The following is a 240-nucleotide window of genomic DNA, read 5'->3' as shown; positions in this document are numbered from 1 at the left end:
GGTGGGACACCTGCCCCTCCAGCAAGCTCCTCACCTCCGAACCCCCTTATCCACGAGGTAGAGCTCGCCAGGGACAGCGCGTTCCCCCTCCATAGCGCGGCTCGCCCGTACAAACCACCGCCTCACTTCAAACTTCCCTCCCTTCCCAGCAGCGGCGCCCCGTGCTTTACGGCTAGGACGCAAAACCCCACCGCAAAGCAGCGCTGCGGGCAGGCGCAGAGGATGAGGGGGGCACTTAGA

The 240-nt window shown here is 65.4% G+C and overlaps 1 protein-coding gene across 1 annotated transcript in view; it reads right to left on the bottom strand.

Moving 5' to 3' along the window:
• The window catches only part of LRRCC1 (leucine rich repeat and coiled-coil centrosomal protein 1), a 20,591-nt gene extending 20,498 nt beyond the window's left edge, over positions 1 to 93 (bottom strand). The window contains exon 1 of the mRNA XM_010024851.1: positions 35 to 93. Coding sequence (XP_010023153.1) covers positions 35 to 93 — 59 coding nt within the window. The remainder of the gene's footprint in view (positions 1 to 34) is intronic.
• Positions 94 to 240: the final 147 nt, after the last annotated feature.

Source organism: Nestor notabilis, unplaced genomic scaffold, assembly GCF_000696875.1.
Source record: "Nestor notabilis isolate BGI_N333 unplaced genomic scaffold, ASM69687v1 scaffold10222, whole genome shotgun sequence".
Taxonomy (NCBI): Eukaryota; Metazoa; Chordata; class Aves; order Psittaciformes; family Psittacidae; genus Nestor; species Nestor notabilis.
Note: the sequence above shows the minus strand (reverse complement) of the source record. Positions and strands in the feature narration are given on the sequence as shown.